Raw genomic sequence first — 22,549 nt, forward strand, 5'->3', positions numbered from 1 at the left:
GAGATAAAGACAGTTTAATAGGACAGAAAAGGAAGGGAAAATAATGATAATGATAAAAGAATATACAAAATAAGTGATGCGCAATGCAATTGCTCACCACCTGCCAACCGATGCCCAGCCAGTCCCCGAGCAGCGGCCCCCCCCGGCCAGCTTTCCCCAGTTTCTGTACTGAGCATGACGTCCCATGGTATGGAATGTCCCTCTGGCCAGTTGGGGTCAGCTGTCCTGGCTGTGCCCCCTCCCAGCTTCTTGTGCACCTCCAGCCTTCTCAGTCGGTAGAGCATGGGAAGCTGAAAAGTCCTTGACTAGTGTAAGCACTGCTCAGCAACAGCTAAACCATCGGTGTGTTATCAACATTGTTCTCATACTAAATCCAAAACACAGCACTGTACCAGCTACTAGGAAGGAAATTAACTCTATCCCAGCCAAAACCAGGAGAAATCTCTATATATTCTTCATGACATTCCGTGTTTTCATTTGTGTCTGTTTCCCTTCCTTCACTGAAAGGAAGTGAAGGGAAATAAATAGTAGAGACTGCCTTAAAAATCTAGAGTCATTCCAGAGGAGGGAACATTGTGCTTACTTAAAGAGAGAGAGCGCGCCCTTCTTTTTTTTAAAAATGTCTCTTTGTGAGTTTGAACTGCTTAAATTTGACCACTTTGTATTCAGCCATTTTTCAAAATATCTTAACAATGCAGGAATTCCTGCATCATGACAATTTATTTATCCTTTTTGAAAGTTCATTTTTAAATCACTGTGTAGAGTAAAAGATGGCTGAAAACTCAACTTGTATCTTTTACCGCTCGCTGACCCTAGGTTGCCCACTAGCTGACGCTGAAATATTGGAATGTTTTTATCATTCAAAATTTAGAAATCACTTATGTAATTTTGGACCTGCAGATTAACTTTGTGAAATTAATTGTTTAAAGTTTCAACACCTGAGCTGTTGCGTTTCAGGGATTTGGTCTGATTGCCTGGTCCAGATGAAGGGCTCAACGCGCAATAATCCAGAAGAGAAGCGTGGTCTGTATGAGTAGGCCTGAAAACACCATTTCTGTGAGTAACCCCCAAAATAAAATTCTTCCTTTGGACAGCAATCCCAAAACCAACAGGAAAGGTGCCTCTCAGAGGCTTTCAGCTCCTGGTAGCTCATGTGAAGAGCAGGCAGGATTTCAGCTGGCTTCTATCAAACTGGGAGAGACCGGAGACAGGGTGGAACCAACTGGGATGCCTCTTGGTTTTGGGCTGTTGGCTTATGACTTTGCCTGACATCCATATTACGTTAAAAGATTTGTAGGGCTCCAGGTACGTGATGAGCCTCCCCCGCTTGTGATACATGCTGGTACATAAACCATCAGTGCAGCAGCTCGTCTGCAGTGGGGCATCCGGACTCAGTCGCAAAATAGATGTTTACTATTGCTATTGATGACCATTAATGGCTATTAAAGAGAGCAATACTGCCAAAGCGTCAGCCCAGCTGATGGGTAGAGGGACCAGCTCACTGAGGCTGTGCAGGCTGGGAATAAAGAACACAAATGTGCTACAAAAGCACTACTAGGAAAAAAGCGTCTGGGGTTGCGGTGGGTTGCACGCCAGCAGGATCTGAATTGTAGCGTTTCACAGGGTTGTCCTATTCCGGTTCAAAAGCCAGGATCCCCATTTATGACACACGTAGAATAGAATATTGTCTTGCAGCCCAGACAGTACATGACATTAGTAGCTGTTAGCCTGTTACAGAAGAGGACTATTACTAGAATTAGTGCTGATGTCATGGACCATTCTTTTGGGGAGAAAAAAAGGAATTTGCAGAGGATCCTTTCTGGCTTCTTTTAATTCCCCACTGAATGGGCAGAACAACAAATCAGAGTGGTTGTCACTGGTGTCCGGCTGTGCCCTGGAGTAAGGGCGCTCCCGAATGCCCAGCAGGATGCGTGCCGTGCTGGATGCTCGGAGGGCTCCACGCTCTGCTTGGCAGCAGCAGAGACAGGCACGACAGTTTCAGAAGATATTTTTTTCTTCCTGCAGCCTCACTTCATAATTTGGGCAAACATGACGTGTTTGTCTTTCTAGTCCGGTGTTGCACAGAGGTCACCTGCAAGAATCGAAAGCCCTCTGGTTTGGAGCTTGGGCAGGATGGGTCTCTGCGCTGCTCACCGAACACACGGGGGCTGTTTGGCAAGCCCACGAAAGTCAGTTGGAGGCTCCCACAGATGCCGAGGTGAGTTGGATCAGGCCCACAGTAAATCCATCGTAAGCCGTCAGCTCCTGGACCAGGGTGCTCTTCGCCTTTGGGGAGTGAGCCCGGTTAAACCAGAACGGCAGGAGGTCCAGCGAGGGCCAGATGTCTGGGGTGCCATCAGTTTTGGCCCACCAAAGCCAACGTAGCCACATAAACCAACATCTGCCCAGGATTTGGGCCCCGGTTTTTATGAGATGGTCTGTACTGGAGAATGTCCTGTGTGGCTGGCAATCAAATTGGCGAGGGACCAGAAGAATGCATTCTGATGTTGCCATCATCTGAATTAGATTCGCTATTTCGTCACAATTTATTTTGATAAAAAATACTGCTAAAATCATTTCAGTCAATTTCAAAGGAACACATATTTCCTCCTGGAGTATTAAGCCAAGCCAGGAGTCCAGCCAGGCACTGCCACTGCACAGAGCAGAGGACGAGATTTCCTGCCGTCCTCAGTGCAGCCTCCTCGACCTGCTGCCCCTGCGACAGGCTATGAGACTTGTCTAAATGGCCCCCAAGGGACCATTTTGAAGTTTAAAAAATCACGGAAGACTCCGTGAGCACACCTGGAGCACATCTGCCCGGCTCTCTGGCAGCTGTGGAGAAAATAGCCTCGGATGAGGAACCAGCAGCCTGGCAAGGCACGGACTGAGGAAGGAGAGAGACAGCAAACAGGACATTTTTATGTGGCATGTCAGTTTAAGAAAATGTGGAGAAGAAAATGTCCGAAAAATATTTTTGCTATAGTGTTGAGAGAAATGGTGTGATGCAATTGCAAACTGAAGGACCCTTACCTCTTGTGCCTGTGTTTTCTCATGCAAGACTTAAGACATTGCATGACTTTCAACTCTGGTCTTACCTCTATCCCCAGAGGATGTTATTATTACTAGTCAGACGAGTCAAGTACAAATGTTTGATGGTGAGTAATATTTTTGATAATCTAATTACCATTTGTTTCCTAATTAAAACTTAGCCTCATCATCACGTCAGCTAGTTACAAAAAGGAACGTGATGATGATAAACTACCTTGAGTGCTTTACCTATCAGAAGTGGTTGAAGTACTTTCATTAAGAATATTCAGGAGAAAGCTGGAGGAATTTGTAAAGATGCAGAGGAGCCATCGCGTTTCTCCAGGAGGCCAAAGCTGCAGCGCTCATTCGCCTCCTGAGATTCAGGGTGCCTAATGCAACAGCACTGCGAAGGCAGAGGCTGTCTTCTGTAAAATTGCTCCTTCTGGAACAGGCAGTGAATAAAGGAAGCAGCAGAAATGGCCATTAATTACTCTGGTTTTTTCATATTGCCTCTCACTGCTGATTAGCGTAGCATTAAGGAGATGGTATGCAACCTCAGTCTCAGTGCGGATGCTGCAGAGGAATGCCCGTGTGCTTGGCCTGGATGTGCCTCCCGCCCTGCTCTGCACCGTGTGGGGCAGAGAGGGGCCAAAGCCACCCCGGACCCCAGCAAATCAGAGAAGCCCGACAAGCAAAGGGGATAGTGTGAGGCTGTTTCCTTGGGACGCCGGGCTAAAAACATCCCTCTCCGCCATGTCCCACACGGCCGAGCGTAGGAGCGGTGCCTCTCTGCACCTTCTTGTCTCTGCCGTAGGGCAAGATCGGGAAAATGCAGCAGACTGAGGAGGGCTTACATTGCCTAATTTTTACTAAGAATAGTTTGGATTTATTTTTCTCTTACTGTCCTCTGGGCATTTTACCATTGCTTACTAATTGTGGTTTAACCTCAGCCGGCAACTGAGCACCATACAGCACTACACCAGCTACTAGGAAGAAAATTAACTCTATCCCAGCCGAAACCAGGACGCTAATTAATCCTCACACAACCTCATTAAGCAGGAGCTGCTGCTCTAGTGCTTCACCTCCAGGTAACCCTGCGGCCAGAAGCTGATTTAAAACACTTTGGCGAGAGGAGCTCAGTGGAGGCGATGTGGGGAAGGGATTTCTGTCCTCTCCCTCTCAGCCAAGCACATGGTTCCACCCCAGATAATACTGCCAGAAGTAGAGGAAGCAGCAGAACGTAACCCCTCTGCTTGGCTATTACACAAACAAGCCGCAGAGAGCCAGATCCCTTCGGGATCCATCACCAATAAATACGTTATCCTCTACCAGCGCTGCTGGAGCAAGGAGGAGCAAGGAATGCAGCGGGTTTCTGGCTGTTGGTTTGCTCTCTCTGTAGACAGCAGCATCCCATGGAGGGAACTGAGCTAAACACCGCTTAAGGCGGTGCATTTCTGATAATATATTAGAAATATTTAAAAAATAGCATTTTATAATCTTCTATGTGAACATTCCCCTCAAGAGGTATATTGTTGGCATTAGCCATGCACAGCAGCAGAGATCTTATTTATTATCGGATTTGCCACAGGTTCGAGGGCAGCAGGACGAATATGCCTCCACCCTGGTGTGCCGTTTTGCACCATTATCTTGATGGGATGGTGTTAGTATAGGGCACGCTGATAAATCTACTTTAGACTCGTTACTCTCTGTAATATCATCTGTCATCCTGTGAAGCAGAGCAGTGCAAAATTAAACATTTAAATCTTATACAGATGGCAGGAGGAACTCACTCCTCGGAAGGAAGGAACACCAGAGAGGAGGCAGGGTTTCTTGGCTCTGCAATGGATGCACGCAAACCCCTGCGCTCAAGCCCAGACAGGCCTCGAGACACGTTTAAATTGATTGAACAGTATCAGTCAGCATTCACAGAAATGTCAGGAGATACTTAAATGCATTCAGAGCGTGCGTGAGTGTATCATATTCTGACCTCTGCTAACCCTGGCATCGATTAATTCAGGGTTTCCTTTACCTAGGGGAGTACACACAGAGGCACAGAGCGCTGTTTATAAACACACACAAATACTACACACAAACACCGAAACCAACACACAATGCATAAAACAACACACACAAAAAAAGCAAACCCCACATACAATACAGACAAACACTAAACCTGGGATACAAACAAATGCTAAGAAAAGCTGCAGACTTGCACTTGGGGAATTGAACTTCCCTGCAACGGATGCTAGCGCTACCTGTTCTGCTCTCTTCAGCTTCAGGGAAAAAACCAGGTTTGCTTCCACTCCGTGATTAAGTGACCTTCAAAACCTCTGAATAGAAAATTGCAAAATGCGTGAGTTTTACATGCTGCTAGAGGTAACAATTAATAACCAGACCTCCCCCGCGCCCACGCTGGTGCAGCACAGCTCCCGCTGGGTGTAAAAAGGGAAGTTTGAACTCTGCTAGCCAGCAGCGTGCCTACCTCACCAGCTAGTGCACAGGGGTGGCTACGGCATCATGCCACCACCTCTGGCTGCATTGCAGATACACTTTTTAAATAAATGGTGAAGAGAACACCTTTTCTTATAGCCCACCACTGTTTTGGTTCCAGCTGCTGCCGCCATGCCAGCTAGCACCAATGGAAACACAAAAGCAGAAAGAAGAGAACAAGTTTCTGTATTAGCCATCACCAAACATGACTTCCTAGAAATTGTCACCAAGAATGCCTTTGAAGTGTACATTACAATAATATCCAGATAATAATGGCGAAAACGTGGTACAGGAATAAAAAGGAGAGCATCATGAATCCTAAGCAGCATTTTCGTGGCCATTATTGCAATCATCATCACTGTTTATTTTAGAAAACAAAAGGGCCTTCTTCGGCGAGGCAGCGCTAGGCAGGCAGTAATGGGTTTCTGTTTGCTTTCTCCTCCCCTCGGTGCGGTTGCATCGTGATGGTGGTGTTTAGCAACACTATCAGGTCAGCACTGACAACCTCCCTGCAGTGCTGTTGCTTCTTCTGCATGTTCACATTCCAGGAAATGAAAACCAGTTCCCTCCATGGAAGTATCTGTGAGTGGTGAGAGACAGAGGGGCTGCAGGAGCTGCAACTTAGCCATGCCCTTGGAAGAGCCAGCAAAATGCACGTGTCCGCTCACGTAACCAGGCTAAGGACGTGGTAAGGGTGACAAATGTTTACTCCTGGTTAAACAAATTAGAATATTCCTTATAACAGTGGTGCCAAACAGCTTTGGACCTGTCATTAGGCAACGCCACCTTTCTCATCAAAACTCAATCATTTTAAAACTCTAAAATGATTCCACGGATGAGGCGCAGACGATGGTTTTTGCCTTAGTCAGTAGATTAGTGCGCTACAGCACAGGGCATCATGTATACTTATGTATTTACAACTAATTAGACAATAATTCTGCAAGCGTTGATGAGGGTGCACAGCTGTATGTGCCTGGATGGCTTCACAGACAGCAACGGGACCCCTCCCGTGCGGAGGATTTAGCAAGAACGCTCTGCCAGGCTGGGGGAAAGGTACCACTGAAAGCACTTGAAATCACCGCATCCAGGTGTAACGTCTCTCCCATCACGACCCCTGCAAAAGGAGAGCCCATGCAGAGGCACTGAAATAAGCTTTGGGGTGGGAGACCCGGGTCTGGACTGAGCCTGAGGAGTGACGGGAACCATGTCACGGCCCACAAGCCAGACCCAGCGTTTGCTGCCAGCCCGGCAGATTTATGAAAATAAAAATACCCCTTTCCATCTCGTAGCTCGGCTCAGTGAAAACTTTAAACAGGGCTGGTGGGAAACCTTACGCTGAGCTTCCAAGAGGGACCTGCCCCAGGTCCTCCTCTGCTCCCTTCCACCTCTTGCTTGAACACCTCGAGCCTCAGCACTGCTCTGTGGCCATCAGGAACTTCACTGGCGGAGGAGAAACCTTCCCCAACAGATCTGTTCAGGTGAAAAGTGTTGGTTTAAATTAACATTTTCAACAAAAGACGGTTCATAATGAGCCGCACGGTGAAATCCTCCCAGCTGTATACTCTACCTAGCTTTAATCAGATCATTAACTTTCACAAAGATGTAGGAAGGAGGAGTGGCGGCACTTGAAAAGAGCTCAAAACAAGATGAGTTTTAAACTTCAGACTTGTCATTGACTTAGCCTTTCATTGAACCAATTATTTATGACATATTTGACGAAGTTCAGAAAAGAAAGAAGTTGAAATCTGCCTATCTGCTTGGCTGCAGTAGAGGTACTACTACATTTTTAACCAGGAATACGAGTGAGGAGCTCTGCTCCGAGCCCCTCGCTGCCCGAGGACAGGCGGGAGCACCCAGATGGCAGACCGGCACAGCTAGCCCTTTGGTTTCAGTGTGCAGCCTCGTTTTGCACCATTAGTTGCCAGCAAAAGAGTTTCAATGAGCAGTAACGGGGTTTCATACAGACGCATTTATTTGTATCCGGTTTTTCTTACGCAAATCATGTTTCGATAAACTGAGGAAATAAATTTTAAAGATACGCGCCCGACTCGGCGCTGAGGCCGATGAACAGGCAGGCCATCGCACTCCTCGGCTCAGCGCGGCCGGCAGCACCGCGGACGCGTGCTGTGCCAGGCCGGCTTCGGCTTTCGCGTCCCTCTCGCTGTCAGCGGGGCTGACGCGCGGGCATCCCGGGAGCACCCGCATCCCCCCAAACCACGTCCGGGATCAATCAACAACGAGGCCCCCGCGCTTGCCTCCTTGGTCGCTCAAGATACATAAACTCGTAGCGTCAGGGGCTTTGCTCTCTGGCACCCCCCCCCCCCCCCCGCCCCCGGCCTCCCCGCTTCCCCGGGGCCGCGGGGTCAGCGGGCTCCCGCCCTCTCGCCCCGACCTGCGGCGGGGGCGCGATGCGGCCGGCCCGCGGGCTCCGCGGGACGCGGAAGCCCCTCGGGGCCGGGCGGACCCCAGCGGCGGCCGTCCCCTCCCCGGGATCCCCGCGGGCGTCCCCGGCGGCTCCCCCCGCTCCGACCCCGCCGCGGCGGCGGCCGCCGCCGAATCCAGGTCCGGATTTTTGCAGGCGCCGCCGCGCCGCAGCCCCTAACGCCGCGCCGCCGCCGAGCGCCGCCGGGCAGCCCCTGCGGCCGCGCCGCCCGCCCATGGCCGCCGAGCCCCGCGGGCGCATTCGGACCTGCCCGCCCGGCGCCGCGGGGGCCGCGTAGGCTGCGAGCCGCGGGGACCGCGCCGGGCTGCCCTGCCGCCGCCATGGGCCCGGCGGGGGCGGGCGAGCGCTGAGGGGCCGCGCGGGCGGGGGGCGCTGCGGCCCGGCCCGGCGGGGGCGGCGCGCGGCCGCGGGGGGGGGGGTTTCCCGCCCGCCCGCCGCGGCGGCCGCGGGCTGAGGGCGCGCAGGGCCGGCGGCGAGCCCCGGGCGCGGAGGCGGCCGCTGCCCCCCCGCGCTCACACACGCACACGCGCACCCGGGAGGCGCTCGGCGGCACCGGCGGAGGGGGAGCCGCCGCCGCCGCCCGCCTCGCCCGCCCGCCCGCCGCCAACCCCCCGCCTCGGGGGCGGCTGCCCCCGGCGGAGCCTCCATCTGCAGCCCGGCGGCGGGAGCGGGAACATGGCGGACCTGGAGGCGGTGCTGGCCGATGTCAGCTACCTGATGGCGATGGAGAAGAGCAAGAGCACCCCGGCGGCCAGGGCCAGCAAGAAGATCACCCTGCCCGAGCCCAGGTACCGCCCGCCCCGGCCCGGTCCGGCCCGGTCCGCGGGGCCCGGGAGCCCCTGCCCGGCCCCGGCCCCTGCCCGGCGGCCTCCCCGCTCCTTGCCCCCCCCGCGCAGGCACCGCGGTGCTGAACATAACGGTCTGGAGGCGGCCGGCCCTCCCGCCGTGCCCGGGCACCCGGCGGCCTCCGGCGGGTGCGGGGCGGCGGGTGCGGGCGGGTCGGCGCGGGTTGGCGGCGCAGCGCCCGGGTTTGCGGCCGGAGCAAGTAGTGGGGTCGGGTTGGATGCGTTTATTTGAAACAACTTCTGCAGGCGTTTCTCGGTAGGTAAAGATGTGGAGAAGCCTGCTTCTCCCTGGAAGAAAACCCCACGGTTCGGGTGTTTATTTGATCCTAAACTTGATGCTTCATCCAGTGGGTGAGAAATTCTTTAAGTGGTGAGCTAAATAAAATGGTAAAACCAAACTGAATCATTCTCACTGTCTTGTTCTGCAGAGCTGTTTTTTGGTGATGCTTCGTGAGGTTCGACAACAGAGCAGGGAGATGCGGGGAGGGAGGACAGACTTGGGAGAGAGGTTTTCTCTTAGCAAGCAGCTCACGGAGCAGAGGTGGTGTACAGCAATGAACTAGTGCAGGTCTCTGTCTTGCGGCCGGCTCCGTCGCTGTGGGCTTCCATGGGTCTCACCGGGTGAGCGGATGGGTGCCTTGACATAGCTGAGGTTGTTTTCTTCGCGTTTGGTGGTAAAAGCAGCTTTTCTTCTGAACGACAGCCCCTGGTTATGCATGCGTTATAAAATCACCTGAGCATCGCTTATTTATTGCTGAAATTAAAAGTAAGCTTTCCCTTTCTTTCATGGCTCTGTGTATATATATATATATTTAAAACGAAGATTTAGCCAGCAAAGAGAATATTGCAACGGAAAAAATCTAAACCAAAATCTACTGCAAAATGTATAGGCAGTTTGCAAGCCTACTGGTGGCCTAGCCTAGCTGTCTGCTGTGAACGAGAGATCACTGAAGCCCTCCTCTCACTTGTTCACTCGTTTTTCTGTCTTTACGCTTGAATTCTAGTGCAGTGAGGCTGCAGAGCAGCTGAAGGTGAGGGGCGCGGGGGTGCCCAGCCCACGTTAATCCCCCTTGCAGAGGCAGTGAAACCTCAGATAAAGAAGTTTGGCAGTCGTTTTTAAGGTCCAGTTGAGGATGGCTTGCTGGACAGACGAAGGTGCCTGTTTTTGTCCTGGTATGTGTAAATGCTTATAAAACTAATGTCCCTAAAATTTAGCCTATCCTGTTAACCTGAGGTACAGTATGCTTTGCTGGGAGTGCTGGTAGCTTTGCATTTATCAGTGCTTTGGTTATGTCCGTTACTGTCCTTAGTGTCAGTGACGTGCCGTGGTGCTCCCTGTTTGCAACAGGGACGTGACCTCTCTGGGGCGGTGAAAGGTGGGGATGCTGAGGGTGTGCAGGGGAGGAGTCCTTCCAACGCCATGAGAAATAACAGCACCGTTGGTGCTTGTGGGGAGGCTCGAAAGCTGCTGCCTGGACCGACATCCCCTTGCGCAAAGTGCGGCACGAGGCCTGAAGAACCTGCGGTCTACTGCTCTCCTTCTCCAGGATTTGCATTTTGTCGATGTTTGGTAGTTTCCCTGAGCTCGGAGAGTTGCTTCACCTGCCTTCGGCTCTGCAGGGTGGGAAACAGCAGCCAGGTGCAAGAGGAAGTTTCGCAGAGTAGGAGGAAAGGTGAAGGGTTAGGTGGCTGAAATGCCTCGCTCCTAGAGCTGCATGTGGAAGAACCTGTTTGCAGATTACATGAAATATTAAAGGAAAAAGATTGTTTGCCATCCCCCCCGGACTGTCATGCTCTGAAGAAGGTGAGAGGCCTTAAGCGAGGGAGAGGTTTGCAGCTGTAAGTGGTGCCAGGGTGCTGTGGGACGGGGGACGTGTAAGACAGCTCAGCAGATGAATGAGAGGAAGCGTGGACCTAAATGAGAACAGAGACTTACCTAAGCCTGGGACCACAAACGGCTCTAGATTGCTTGAAATGACTGAACTTCTCAGCTTCTAACTGAAACTAGGGATTTCCTCATACAGAAGGAAATTGTGACCGTTATTCTGGTGTCAGATGTCTTCATGCTGGTTTCTGGTTGGTTTTTTTTGATCCCTCTCATTAGAACAGACGTGGTGTGTTGGGTGTTAAATATTCTGTATCACTGGCAAAGTGATTCATTTAAAATCACATAAATTGGCTGGTTAAATGCAGGTTGATATAGTAGAAAAAATACAATACACAAAGTCCTCTCTTACACGAGTTTGAAATCAAACAATTTTTCCAAATAATTTTTTTTTATTTCTCTGTGTGTGTGTGTGAGCAGCTCCTCGGAGGAGCGTGAGCACAGCTTTGTAACGCCGGGCTGTGAGCAACCATCAGCTCCTGGCTGTCACTGGGACGGATAGCAGGAAGGTCACTGGAATATCACATCCACGCTTGAAAAGAAATGTCTCGGCCTTATTGCAGCGCTCTTCTCGCAGGAACGCGTTCAGTGTCAGTTTATCTCTGGTGGGCAACCACTGCCCGGCGACGGCATCCTGTGCTGTTGACGTTATCTCCCCAAGAAATATTGCGAAGGTTTTACCCCCCTATTACGATTTGTCTCTTTGCTGGAGCCTGGTACACCTGTCGGCACCGTTTTATCTGTCTGAGATAACACTGACACTAAATGATGTAACCGAGTTTACTGTAATGCAAATTTGAGGGGGCTTCCTGTTTACGAGGAAATAGCTGTAGTGCAGGCAGAATAAATTCCAAGGCTGCAGGCCAAGGCTTAGCAGCAAATAAACTGTGAGGGTGAAGAGTTTATTGGCCGTGGGGCTGATTATTGCTGAGTTCACATGAAGCATCCTCAGACTGTTTTTGTACCAAAATCGTTAAATATCACAGTTTGGGAAGAAAGGACAGAAAATGCTAATGAGACGAGTGCCTAAGGAAGAGGCTTAGTGTGTTTTTGGTTTTTTTTAAAATACCAAAACAAAACCCTTTTTCCATCCTCTGTCATCTGCTTTTCCTTCCCTTGTGCGTTTCCTCCTTTCGTTCCTAAGAGCCTTGCCAAGAACTGGGGAAGCTGCAATACCTTTTAGTTTTATGTCGTTTCTTAAAAGCCTGTTTTGCGGGTAGATTTGTATGGGTGGACAGAAGGGCAGAATGACCTGCAGAAATAGGACCTAAAATGGAAAAGACAACATACATATTGAAATATGAGCAAATACGAAACCTTAATCTTTTTCGACAGAATTACCATCAAATATTTTAAGTTTGGGGGGAAAGGAGGAAATTAACTGCACTCTTAGTTTTTTAGGCTATTCAGCAGACTTCTGAAGTTTTTCCCTTTTCCGTGTAAATTTTAGATTTCCCTTATTTTGGTCAAAGGGCGTGGAAGAACACTATATAACAGCTCTCTTAATTTGCCAGCAGCTGCTTCTGTTTTGAGTAAAAGATTTGCATAATGTGAAGTAGAGAAAAATAGTCCAGGAAATCAGGTAACTGGCATCAGAGAGGGTGCAGGGCTTGCAGAGGGCTTGCATACAGCACTGCTGTCCTCACGCTGGCTGTGGCCATCCTTGCCAGGAAAGTTAACGTTAAAGCTTCCTTACTATAAACATCACATAAGCTTAGGGTGCTTTCAGTGTACAAATACCAAGGGCATGGTAAGAAAATGTAGCATGCATCTGTCCAGGCGTCTTTCCTGCTTCTCTTGCTGCAGTTGTAGATGTTTCTCATCTCATCTTTCCTTTTCTAACCTGCTTATTTCAGTAATTACCTCCCTTTCAGGTTAATTCTTATTTTTCTCCCAACCTTTTTCTTTGGTCTCTTACCTTCCTCTGAATCCTACCCCTCTGGGGGGAAAAAAGGGCACGTTGAAGTCACTTATTTCTTAAAAATCAGACTTTTAACATGACATTTTTCTTCAGTTATCATCCCATCTTCACTTTACCTCTGGAGATGAAGACTAACGCACTGGTACCCCAGCTGCTTCTTGCCAGGACAGTTTAGTCTGGGATGTGCTCTTTGCTTTCTTACCAAGTTTTAAAAGTCTAATTGAGGTTCACTGAATGCACGGAGGTTGCTCTTTCTTTTCCAATTCCATCCTGAGCTATTTGTGATTTGCTTTCTTCCTGTTACAGTGCTGAATATTGGCAAAACCCAACCGACATCTCCCTCTAGGAGTTAAGCATCATTACTCTACCCTGTATCGCTTCTGCTTTTCAATTTTGTTCTCTTGGCATTACTATACTCTTTCTCTGAATTTCAGTTGTTTCTTTGATGTGTCCTTCAGCGTGTTCATGTACCTCTTGAAACTTCTGTAACATCTCTTAAGTTACAGGCTAAAACTCCTCTCTCTCTGCTGTCAGTCTCAGTTACTTTGACGGTATTTTCTCTGGCTTCGTTTAACGCCGCCTTGTTGTGCTTATTCATTTAGAGTGCTGTCTCTAAGAAAATTTTCCTGACAACTGTTCGTGTAATTTTCGTATTTGTTGCTCGTGTCATCCCTTTGTGTCTTTCTAGGTGCTTCTTTGTTGCTTCAAGCATAGCGTTCAGTTTTGGGCTTCTGCAGGTAGCGCTTAACTCACTGAACATCTCTTGCTCAGTGTCACGGTATTGAAAACTGCTGCAGCTGGCTGGTGCTGCCAACTCGCGTTGCTCCCCTACGTAAGTTGAGAGGCTCTGCCTGCTTTGGTCCGTGCTGTTCGTTGCCATCAGGTCTGCAAAACCCCTCCCCCGAATCCCTCATTAAAACACTCTTTTGTTATGCAGCTTATGAAGTTTGACTGTGATTAATCTGCCAGTGCTTGCTGTGGTTGTAATTTGTGTTTGCGTTTGATGCAGTGTTTGTCGTGTTTACTGGTGGTGTTTCCTGTCTGTCTGCCTCTGTCCATTTGCATTCGCTTGTCTCCGCTGGCAAGCGCGGGACGTGGAATGCCCTTTTGTGTTGTTGGTCCGCAGCACAGCACAGCAGGGTCTAACGGTGTCTCATCAGTGATGTTAATACCAAAACCCCCCGCTTTATGTGCGGTTTGTTCAGAGAATGTAGTGGCTTCAGGAAGCCTTGTGCTATGTTGTGCTTCTTCCTCACTATCTGAATGCAAATGGTAGAAACCTTCAAAAGTACTGTTTTCAGAAAAAAAGTAGGCCCAGATTTTTCAAAGGCTTGCGCATTTACTGGGCTTTGCACAGAAATGGGGTCAATGAATGCAAAATTAAATAGGAGGTGACATGGAGGATTAAGGATCTAATGGTTAATTCAGGTGAATTTGTGTCACGGTAACTTTAGCTTTGTAAGGTGGTGGTACTTTACTGAAGCTTGTTCCATCTGCTTGTAGCAATAATGGCTGTAAATTATTTTAGTAGAACTTCTTAAGCTTGGCTGTCTAAAATTTCAACACAGTTTAGGTTTTTGTTTGACATTTACAATTTTTCTAGTGTCAAGCAAGATTGTTTCTTGGTATTTTTATACCATTTCCAGTACTCACTAAAAATTGAATTGAGAAATTTGAAGTAAGAAATTAAAACCAGCATGCAGGGCACTCAAACTGTTCAAAATGGTTTCATCGTCATGTAATTTGTGAAACTACAGAAGGAAAAAGGATTCTAAATGAAATGGTTTTGTAAACTACTTTATTATTTTGCAGCTATACTATATCGCACTGTTTGAGTTGAACATTTAAGCAGAGAGTAAAGGAAGTAAAGCTTGGTGAGAGCTACAGATGGCTGAATATGTGGTGTACACCAGGCAAGTGTTCTGAGAACTAGGGTAAGTGCTGTAGGTGAACCTGAAGTAGGTGTGTGTTGGAGGCAAGCAGTGTGGGTTTGTACTTTTCAAGGTCAGAGTGTCCCCGTTTAGCGGAACATCTCATAGTTCACTGGGCACTTTCTTGAAGCGGGTAGTAAACTCCTTGAATGGATGCATTCCATGTTACCGTGCTTCCGAAAGCACTGCCATCTGGTAGGTGTGACTAATATTTCTGAGATGGTGAATGTCTTCTCGTTTCAGCGAGACAGCAGAGCATCTGCCCATTTTTCAAGTGCTAAAAATACCTGTGAGAGTGCTTTTGAGACACTTGAGCATGCCTTTTGTCCCCCTGCCCCCAAGCGATAGTGCTGTTCAGTGGGATATCCAGAGAGCAGTGTGGGCACACGGCGCTTGCCCATCGTGCTTGTGTCGTGTCCTAGACGATCCCTCTATTTTTTATTTCCTTACTTAGTGTTAAATTATTATTGACGATTACGGTCAAGAAAGCCATTGTTCATTTAGTTTAGTGCAATTCATAGTAAAGTATATGTTTCAAAGGTTAGTTTTTTACTTAGGAATGATCAAGTCTGTAGACTGAAGCTTATCTTGCATCTTACGTTGCTTGGGTGAAAAGGCATGCTTGAATATTCATATGGTGACTTTGAGGAGGGGGGAAAAAACTTGTTTTTTTCTGAACTAGCATTACAAGAAAGACTGAACATTTGTGTTTTTATTGTGTAATAGCTTAGTCCTGCTCAGGGTGAGTATAGATGACAGAGTAGTTAGATTTTTGTTTGGAAATTCAGCCTCCTAACTTTGCTGTCAGTAGAAGTGTGTGGTTGAGAAGGTAGTAAAAAGATGGCTTTCTCAAAATAGTTTAGTATACGTACGGAAAGCTATAGCTGCTAACAAAGTGTACTTGCTTTTTATCTCAAGTTAGCTTTGTGCTACAGTACTTTTTTAGGAAAAATGCATGCTTTAGGGATGGATATGGGCTGTCAGTGTAGGAGCCTGTATAGGAGGGCTCCTGCTTGCTGCAGATGCTGCTCTCTGCACCAGTTGGGTGTTCTCTCACTTGGGAATTCAGGTCGTTATTTGTTGTAACCGCAGTGTCTGATACCTTAATAAAAGACAGGCCTATACAGAAGAGCATGGGAAGACGAAGGTCCTGTTGCAAAGCTCTTGCAGCTTTAATAGACAAGAAATGAGAGTCTGGAAAAAGGGCACTGTTGTTACCTGTACAGATCAGAAGCTAAGCCAATTAGAAAATAAATGATGTACCTTTGTTTACACATCGGACGTTTGGCAGATGCAGGGGTTGAAGTTAGGTTTTCTGAGCTTCAGATAAGCAGTGGAGGCCCTGGAGCGTCCCAGCTCCTGAGCATACATTACTTGGAGCGTCTCTGGGCATGGGAAGGAGAGATCTGGCCTTAAGAGAGATGTTCCAATTAGTTCTCCTGCGGGGATGCTATAAGGCTGAAGCTTATGTTTCGAAACATAGACCTTCCCTCAGGCATCATTACCTTAATTAAGAAAAAAGGTAAATGAGGGTGATCTGGGAAGAGATCAGTGTGCAGACTTCTGTTACTGTGCTAAAAACAGAGGGATGTTTCTAGGGACGTTTTTGGGGAAAGTTTCCATAATGTGATGTTGCGTTACAGGTGTAATGCATCTGTGTGATCCCATGCGGAGCCGGGGGGCCGGTGCCTGGTGCGGGTGGGCTGCGGGTGCTGCTGCTGGGACCAGCCTGGAGCAGCGGCCAGGGCTGGGTGCATCGACTGGAGAGACTTCAGCTGAGCTGCGGCACACGGAGCACGCTTGGTGTTTCTAGTGGGAGATAGGTACAGGCAGATTTGTCTTTTCAGTAAAATTAATAAACCTTATAGCTATTACTCCTTTTATAGGTATGATGGCTTTTCAGTGCCTGGACCTTCCCATGTGAAATGTTTTCAGCAAAACGCTGGAACTGTAACATCAGGAAATGAACGTATGCAGCTCTTGGTTTCTGTTCTGGTGAAATCATGTGGAATGGCCTGGTTTAATCTTCTTATCAATAATAGCATTTTTTTTTGGTAATTAATAAAATTAGAAAAAAGCCTATCAGGAGCCATCGGGTCCAGGTGCATAAACCGAATCACATAATTGAACTAAATTGACGTAAAAGGAGCGGTTTCTAGCTTTAGAAAGTCCAGCTGTTCTCCACATAAAGAGCTTCACCCCATGCTTACTAGTTTCTCCAAGAAGATCATCCCAATACTGAATAAACACCTATATAAATATGCCTTGCATAAATAAATAAAAATTTCTGAGAGTGTTAGGAGAAACCGCTTCCATATAGAAACCCCCCAGTCCCCTTCCAGTGTGCCAGGAATTTGTCCTATCAGCCTGTGTCATGTCCTTTGAGAAAGGAACTGGGGAAAAGGCAGATTTCTCAGGATCTGGTAGAGCTGTGCAAATCAAAGCCCTCATTAAAAGCCAACAGAAATTCAGTCCAGCTGATGCAGCGTGTTTGTGATACACCACACTGGACGAGCACCAGCTGCACTCCGACCTCTCCGCACTTTGCTGCAGCCTTGGGGGACTCTGCGGGGATGCACGTTGCAGAGGCTTGGTATGGGGCTGGGAACGGATGGGTGCTCGTCACCCACAAGGAGCTGCTACCTCTGCTTAAGGTGCAGATGAGAAAAGAGCTTCTGGTAGCTTCCGCATCCTCCCAGAAAATTAAAAAGCACTGGGGAACCCAATAAAATACTCAATGCTTCAAACCTTAGAGGAAGACACCCCTCTCCCAAGGGGCTGAGCGCAGAATGCAGCCTCTACGTGACAGCTCTGTGGATGCTACTTGGCTGCTATTCTGTTTATTACATTTCTTTCTTAATTTCAGAAGGGAAAGCAAGCTCTGTGAAATACAAGTCTCAGTTAAACTGCACTTTAAAGAAGACAAAACGTGGGTAGGCGTTTTACTCTTGAGGCCTTAAGTGTCTGGTGAAGCAAGCCTGGCTGCACCATGAGCAGAACGGGTCAGGAAGGAGTTTGGTTCGAGCGGCTGTGGTTTGCTGGCTACCCTTTAGCGTTTTGGCTGTCCTGGCTTTGATTCCCAGCCCTCGGTGGGTTATAAGGACAGCCGAGGTAGTGCCTCTGAGGTGACTTTTCTTTCCAAGCCTTCTCATCATTCGCTGTTTTTCTTAAGTCTCCAGCCTGGCTTCCCCATGTCTTCCCCATCACATCCTGTTCATTTTCACATTTAAGCGATTCTGTGTCTCTGTGCATCAGTCCTCTGATTTTTTTTTTTAATTTCTTTTTTATTTTTACCCCATATTTTCCCAATCTTCTTTCCAAATTGTTCTAATGATTACGGTTCTTTTGTTCACATCTCCCTTACTTCTGGGACCTTAAAATAACTGCCAGGTTAAAATGCACAACGAGAAGCAAAAAATCAGTGGAGACAATTTTACACTTCTCTTTTTGTTTTGCTTTAGGAGAATCGCTGCTGCGGTGTTTGGGATGCAAGGCTCTGGAGGGATGCTTGCCTGTTCAAAGGGGATTGTTTCCTCTGGGGCAGAAAAAAACATGGGAACATTTCTGTAGTTTTAACTTCTTGTTTAAAAGAGTTCTGAGAAGATCTGATTCTTAGGCCAAATATTTCTTAACAGTTTTCACTTTTGATCAACCTTGCATTGCTAAACCTTTTAAATGCACTTTTATAAAGAAAAAAAAAGTTTTGGCTGTAATGACTGTGTGCCATTCTTGCCATTGCTTTGAATTGTACTTGTTGACCCTGTTGTGCTTTCAGTTCAAAGGCCTTTGGGGCAGGATCTTTGGTCCAATTTTAGCAACTTTATGGTGGATTTGGATAGTGCAAATAAACATGTAAGTCTGTAAAATTGCATCCTGAGACTATAAACGAATAAATAAAACACGGGCAAATGTAGTGGGTTTCAGTCAATGTTCGCCGTAGTTCTTGGTAGCTCAGTTAATGTTTATACTTGCACGCTACTTTCAAAGAAGGTTCTAAACATTTTATAGATATGGAAAGATTAAAAAGAATTGGCATGTCTTCAGTAAGTATTTGTTTAAAAAAATTACGACTGACGAATTATTTAATTGCAGTAGGAGTGAGGAGATGTGATTTTGCTCCAATTTCTCTTGTAATTTCTCAGTAGCAGCGTTCTGGTGGAAGGGCAAGTCCTTGACATTACAATTCAGTGTAATTATTCCTGAAAAATTCATGTACTTAGAAGCTTTTATATTAGTTTCAGATTTCAGCAATGATAATGCAGATGATCCTCAAGGAACATGGGGATAGTGCGTATTTTGAAATCGTAGCTACGTAGCTATTGCTTTTGGCTCCCTTGTTGTAAACTTTCGCCATTAATATAATTTGCATAAGTGAAGCTGCTTCGTCTCCTGGATGAGATGCACACACCGGAGGGGGGTTGTGGGGAAAGTGTTGCTGAGCTTTAATCCCTACCATTGCAAACAGGGTTCTTGGGTGGAATATGCTATTAATCATCCTTGACAATTATAAGAGCATTAGTTCACTGCAGTGAAATGACTTGGCAGTTGGCTTAGCGTAAACTTTAGAGGGTGTGCAAAGGCAGAAGAAGGGATAGAAGTGGGTGAGCTTGGGATAGAAAATGGCAGAGCCCTGTTCTCGTCCTGTGTGACATCCAGTGCAAGAGTAACTGGGACTTGTTCTGCAGGCGCCGTTGCTGTGTGTATAGGTATGCACCCAGCTGGGCTGTGTGGGCACGTGCGTGGACGTGCTGTGTTTATGGAGAGAAATGAAACGGTTCGGTTTTACTCGTTGCTACTTTATTTGTCAGCTGATGAGACGAAGAGTAGAATGAGCATGTGCACTAATTAATGTAGCGCCAATGATCGCTTTTATTTCTCTATTAAATAATGAAGTCAATTGGATATTGCATTGCTGTCAGGGGTATTCTAGTAATATTATAGGATGCTCAAAAGTAAAAGAACAAAAGGAACATATTTTTTTCCATGTTATTTCATTGTTGTCCAAAAATGTTTTTTCACAGTCTTCTAATGATTTGTTTCCTCTTCAAATATGGAATTTGACAAGTAATAGGTAAATATATTAGACTAGATGGTCTGATGGTCCTTTCTGGCTTTATATGCTGGGAATTTACTTTGCCCCATTAATTGCTTGAACAAAAGTTGCAATGTGTAAAATACCTTTTACAGCATCTTAGAACAAAATAATTTGGAGAAGTATTAACTTCTGAACTTTGAACTGGGTGCAAGTCTGAGAGGAAGCAAAATGAAATGGATCGAATGTTTGTGATCCGTTCACTATTTTTTACCTCTTATATGGGAGGGAAGCTAATTCTTTTTTACTGGTTGCATCAAGCATCTGCCCTTCGCTTTCACTCCTGAAGTGGAGCATTAAGCTGACCTGGGGGCTGTGATCCAGTGACTCATTGCAGTTTACAGTCTCGTTGAAGGGGAGTTTTCTGTTCAGTTGGAGAGGTACTTCATGCCAGTGCTGAACAGTATTACAAGAAAATAATAGCATCATTAGTAAACAGTCACACAGATTTACTTTTTATGTTGAGATGTTTCTTTCCTTCTCCCTGTCGTCTTCTGTTATGTGACTTGTTTTCTCTCCTAGTCTGCAAAACCTCAGTAAAAATACTTTTAAGGAGAAACTGTATTACTAATCACGCGTTGGTAGTATTATACTTCAAACTTTCAGATTTTCTTCTTGTTTGAAATTGGGTCTAAGTGGGCTTAGTTATTTTCTGACTGCGGGCAAGCTCAGGTCTTTGTGGGCTTTGTGAGACTTCCCTGCATCTGCAGGCTGCTGCGTTTGTGCAGAATGAGAAGGCAAAGAAGAAAGTAGAGGTGAAAGCTGGATGGAATGAGGGTACGTGATAAATACGGTGCGGAAAGCAAGGTGAGAACAGGATGAGAGAGGGATTTGAAAAAGGGAAAGAGGGAGTGATAACAAGAAGGAAGAGGAGAAAGCGGACAAGAATAAATGGAAGGTGACTGTCCAGTGTGGAAACGGGATGCTCGAAGTGCAGAGAGCGGGAAGGCGGTGAGGGGCAGTGCAAAAGGTTGGCAGTCAAAGGCAGTGGTAATATAGTTGCTGAATATCGAGCATTTTCTTGAAATAATTATTAGCATTTGAGTAGCTTTTGGACGTGCCAGGAGCCATCAGGAGCTTAGTGTGCTGGGTACAGAATACACACATGGCAGAAGGATGACACCTGCCCTGACGACAAAGAGGAGGAAAAAAAGAAATACAGCTTTGTTTTACAGACTGGGGATCTGAGGTAGATCATGTTTATGACTTGCCCGAGATGATACAGGAAATGTTGGTAGAGTTAAGTACTGAACGCTGCTCTCCTCAGGCCAGTCTCTGTAAAGCTGCCATTTCATTCTTGTTTTGTTTTTCTGTTCTCCTTTTTCTGTTTCAACTTATAGGTGAATATATTAGTGGGTGTAACCGTGTGTTCTTAATGTAGGTATGATTCCTTAATGCTTGCAATAAGGCCAAACATTTTTTTTTCCCAAGCTCTGGTGTGCATGTGTGCATCTGTACAATAGATAATATCCCACAAATCTGAACTCTTATTGATTTGTAAGAAAAAATAATGTGCTTTTATGATAAATAATTAAAAGTTCCTTTAAGATACAGTAGTGAGAAGGCCAATAGTAAGTAGCTTCTTGATCTAGTTCCAATAATAAGAGTATGTGTACATATACATACCATCGCATCTTTCTTTACCCTTTCCATTTCCGAGGTGCGAGATGCTTTCAAAAGAACTCCTGCATAATTTAGTGTAACAAACCTGCGGGGCCAAAATCCATGCATCTTTGAAATTAATAGCAGAACTTTTAGGAAATAGCAAAATGAATGCTGTTTATTTTACTCTCCTCTGTAACTTCTAGTTTCTGCATACGCCTGCATCCGTTGCGGTCGTGCTCCCGGCTGCCTGTACCGACTCGGGCTGCCTGATGGACTGTTCCTAGGGCTCTGCGGCCATCCTACGGGCTGTGCGGTTGCAGATACAGTCGTACACCCGGCGGAAGTTTAATTTCTTCTCATAGGTATGCTTATCGTTGGAGTCACAGAATATTACTGATCTGTTGGGGGGGGGGGGGGCACGACAGCAGGAGTAACTATTGCTGTTGGCACTGGCATGTGGCGGCAGCCAAGGACAGATCCTGGCTCTGGGGTGAGCTCTCTCTCTGAGGGACCTCCTGGTTTGCTGCTTCTGGTGTAGCTCGCCTGAGAGGGAGGTTTGCAGATGAGTGGTGTTCTTGCTGTACACATGTCCTTTTCTGTGTTAAAAAGAACACCATGTGTTTTCTTCTTAGTTTTTCAGAAGATGTGTTTTCAAGTAGGCATTTTCCGCCTGTACCGACCTTGGCGCTGCGACTGTTGTCTGTGTCCTATCAAACTGCATGACGCCATGCATGCTCATAGACAGTGAGAGCTTTTTAATTACAGAATGTATTTTAACCTTGAAGGTTGCTTTTCAGTGATTTCTTTGATCCCAGGGTGCTGGCTATAGTAACTAGAGCTTCAAGATGCAACTTAAAGCTCCTTTTAACAGATTCTTCAGCTCACGCTTGTAATAAACCCCTTTTCTGGGGAGGTGGAGGAGCTGACCAGGTTAGAGCGACCTGTGCTGTTCACAAAGTTTATAGTTTGACGATGCAGATAGTCATCTTTCTGCCTGCTTCTGGGCAGGCAGCGCACTCTGAGCTGCTTCACAAGCCTGGTGTTTTTGCTCAGCTCTGTCTTTAAGGGCAGCTTCTCCCATGGGGCTGCAAGAGATGATCCTGCTGAGCACCCGCATCCATGCTGGGGCACCCTGCTGCCCACACCCCTCAACATCAGCATGAGGCGCTACATGGGTACTGTCTGCATTGCGAGGGATCGAGATACTCGTTTAATTTGCAGTAAAAAAACTCTCCCAAAACTTCTTTACTGTCTCACTGCTACGTTAGTTCTCTCTGGCTGACCTCGGCGCGGGTGCGGCTCTGCGCCTG

The 22,549-nt window shown here is 47.1% G+C and overlaps 1 protein-coding gene across 1 annotated transcript in view; it reads left to right on the forward strand.

Moving 5' to 3' along the window:
• Positions 1 to 8,575: 8,575 nt before the first annotated feature.
• GRK3 (G protein-coupled receptor kinase 3) overlaps positions 8,576 to 22,549 on the forward strand; it is a 74,886-nt gene continuing 60,912 nt past the window's right edge. The window contains exon 1 of the mRNA XM_076353291.1: positions 8,576 to 8,748. Within this exon, the coding sequence (XP_076209406.1) occupies positions 8,636 to 8,748 (113 nt within the window). The 5' untranslated portion in view covers positions 8,576 to 8,635. The remainder of the gene's footprint in view (positions 8,749 to 22,549) is intronic.

This window comes from Aptenodytes patagonicus, chromosome 15, assembly GCF_965638725.1.
Source record: "Aptenodytes patagonicus chromosome 15, bAptPat1.pri.cur, whole genome shotgun sequence".
NCBI lineage: Eukaryota > Metazoa > Chordata > Aves > Sphenisciformes > Spheniscidae > Aptenodytes > Aptenodytes patagonicus.